This window comes from Aplysia californica, unplaced genomic scaffold (assembly GCF_000002075.1).
Source record: "Aplysia californica isolate F4 #8 unplaced genomic scaffold, AplCal3.0 scaffold00321, whole genome shotgun sequence".
In the NCBI taxonomy this organism is placed as follows: Eukaryota; Metazoa; Mollusca; class Gastropoda; order Aplysiida; family Aplysiidae; genus Aplysia; species Aplysia californica.
Genome location: NW_004797591.1, coordinates 185,921 through 188,075, shown reverse-complemented (window position 1 = coordinate 188,075; position 2,155 = coordinate 185,921). Strand labels below are relative to the sequence as shown.

Sequence of the window (2,155 nt, the reverse complement as noted above, 5' to 3'; positions counted from 1 at the left end):
ATATACAGTTTCCGAGCCTTTAGGCCACAATGACTGGGGTTAGCCTTATTATGATAACATTAAAACTACCAGGAGTGTGGTGCAGTGTTGTTGTTTTTGTTTGTTTGTTTGTTTATTTGTTGTTGTTTGTTTGTCTTTTTGTTTGGTGGGTTTTGTTTGTTTGTTTGTTTGTTTGTTGTTGTTGTTGTTTGTTGTTTTTTTGTTTTTTTGGGGGGGTTGGGGGGGGGTGCAGGAACAAGGGTGGTTAGAGCCTTTACGTGACTATGCGAGCGCTTGTATGTGCATTCGAGAGTACAATTCTAAAATGAACATTTGTACGAGTGTATGCCTGTGAATGGGAACCTCATTAGAAATGAATTCAATCTAATGGGAAATAACAATAACACGCATGAGCATTTTTCCTTAGATGACGTACGTGTGAAACATCCGCCTTCTTTTCTTATTTTAAACTAAATACGGATACGGCTCCTGAGTCAAACACTCCACCTTTAAAATATCCATTTTGTGTACGATACGAAGCTGAACGTGAGCAAAAAAATAGTATTATATAAAAGGGATGCCATCTTTTTAGGACAGAAAGGTGTTCGGTGGTCTTTGGTATTTATATCCTCATGTTGGTCTATTACAATTTGTCTAAGTGCTGTATATTTGTTTTAATGTCCATAATTTGATTCTGTTTTTAATTACTGTTAATGGTTCTATATCTTCAGGACACAGAGGGATGTTACTGGCAGTGGGACTCCATCCTTTGGATAGAGCTGATCTTACGAAGATCGCCAAGTTGTTCAGTTGGGTGTCTTCTGACTTTGAGATCTACATGAGATCTGCTAAGGACAACAGCGGGTAGGTAACAGCCGCTTGGATCACATTCACACCCAGTTTCTTTGCAACGTGTGAGCTACTGAGGTCCATGACCCCCTTCTACCTCTCACGCGCATTTGTTGAAACGATGAATAAATACAGACCTGACCTTCTAAACCGATCGATCTGGAATCTAGTGACCGTGAAAAGCTATGCGACGAGTAATTCTTCTGTTCTTTTCTTTTCTTTCTTGTTGTTGTTGTTGTTGTTTTTTTGGAACTAGATCTAGATCTAGAAGTTTTTTCCATACCCGTACGATGGTGAGTTCTTTGCTGAGGAAGGTAACTTTGTTTTTCAAAAGTTGCACCGTAAACGAAGGAAAGAATAAAAGAAAGTACAGGCCAACTGAAAATCGAACTTTGAAAACCTTTGCGTTTTAACGAAGTTGGTTGCTAACGTTAGGTCAAATGTGCCATGTCAATGCACGTTTATGTATATTAAAATTGTCATTACATTCGGAACCGAATGGAAAGACACACAAAGACGAAAGACGTAGAACGAGAGAGAGAGAGAGAGAGAGAGAGAGAGAGAGAGAGAGAGAGAGAGAGAGAGAGAGAGAGAGAGTAAATTTGCTATAAGACCGCTCTTTGTACAAGTTAAAACTATCATACGCAATGGGAAGAATGATTTAACTTTCATAAACTATCACTGTCTTCAGTGGCTAAGAACTTTGAATGTGAGAAAGTTGTAACTTGCCTCTTGAGTATCCGCTACTCTTCAAACGCCCCTGTTGGTACAATATTGTGTAAACTCAAATGTTATTATGTTTTCGTAAACATTGTTTTTTAATAGGTCCCTAGGTTTTCTTGCGGAACTGACAGTACTGAGTTGAAAGAAAAAAGACATCAGCTTGATAACACATTTTTTCTGTCTATTTTTCTAACAGCTCGGCGTTTGGTAGCTTAGAGAGGATTTCTCACCTGGGGGAGTTTTTTATAGGCCTTCTCAAGCTCGTGCCACTACAGAACCGATACGTCACGGTTGGTCTAAAGAACGTGGCTCTGATTCCTGTTTATGAAGGTAATAAACCTGTCTTTTCACAAACTCTGTTTATATTCATCTGTCCTTTTAAAAAAGGAGTTATTTGATCTTAGTTTATCCAGCTGAGTGTTTTCTGAACTCATAGATATAACGAAGTTTAAAGCTATGCAAATTGACATCTTTATCGTGTTTTGCTTTCGGTTAAACACACACCAGATGGCGTCAAGCATAGAGATCGGGCATGGGGTGGGGAAACAATGTCACACACACACACACACACACACACACACACACACACACACACACACACACA

General features: G+C 39.1%; 1 protein-coding gene across 1 annotated transcript in view; it reads left to right on the top strand.

Moving 5' to 3' along the window:
* The first annotated feature begins 721 nt into the window (after positions 1-721).
* Positions 722-2,155, top strand: part of LOC101853708 — a 12,461-nt gene continuing 11,027 nt past the window's right edge. The window contains exons 1-2 of the mRNA XM_005102337.3: positions 722-843; positions 1,748-1,881. Coding sequence (XP_005102394.3) covers positions 722-843; positions 1,748-1,881 — 256 coding nt within the window. The remainder of the gene's footprint in view (positions 844-1,747; positions 1,882-2,155) is intronic.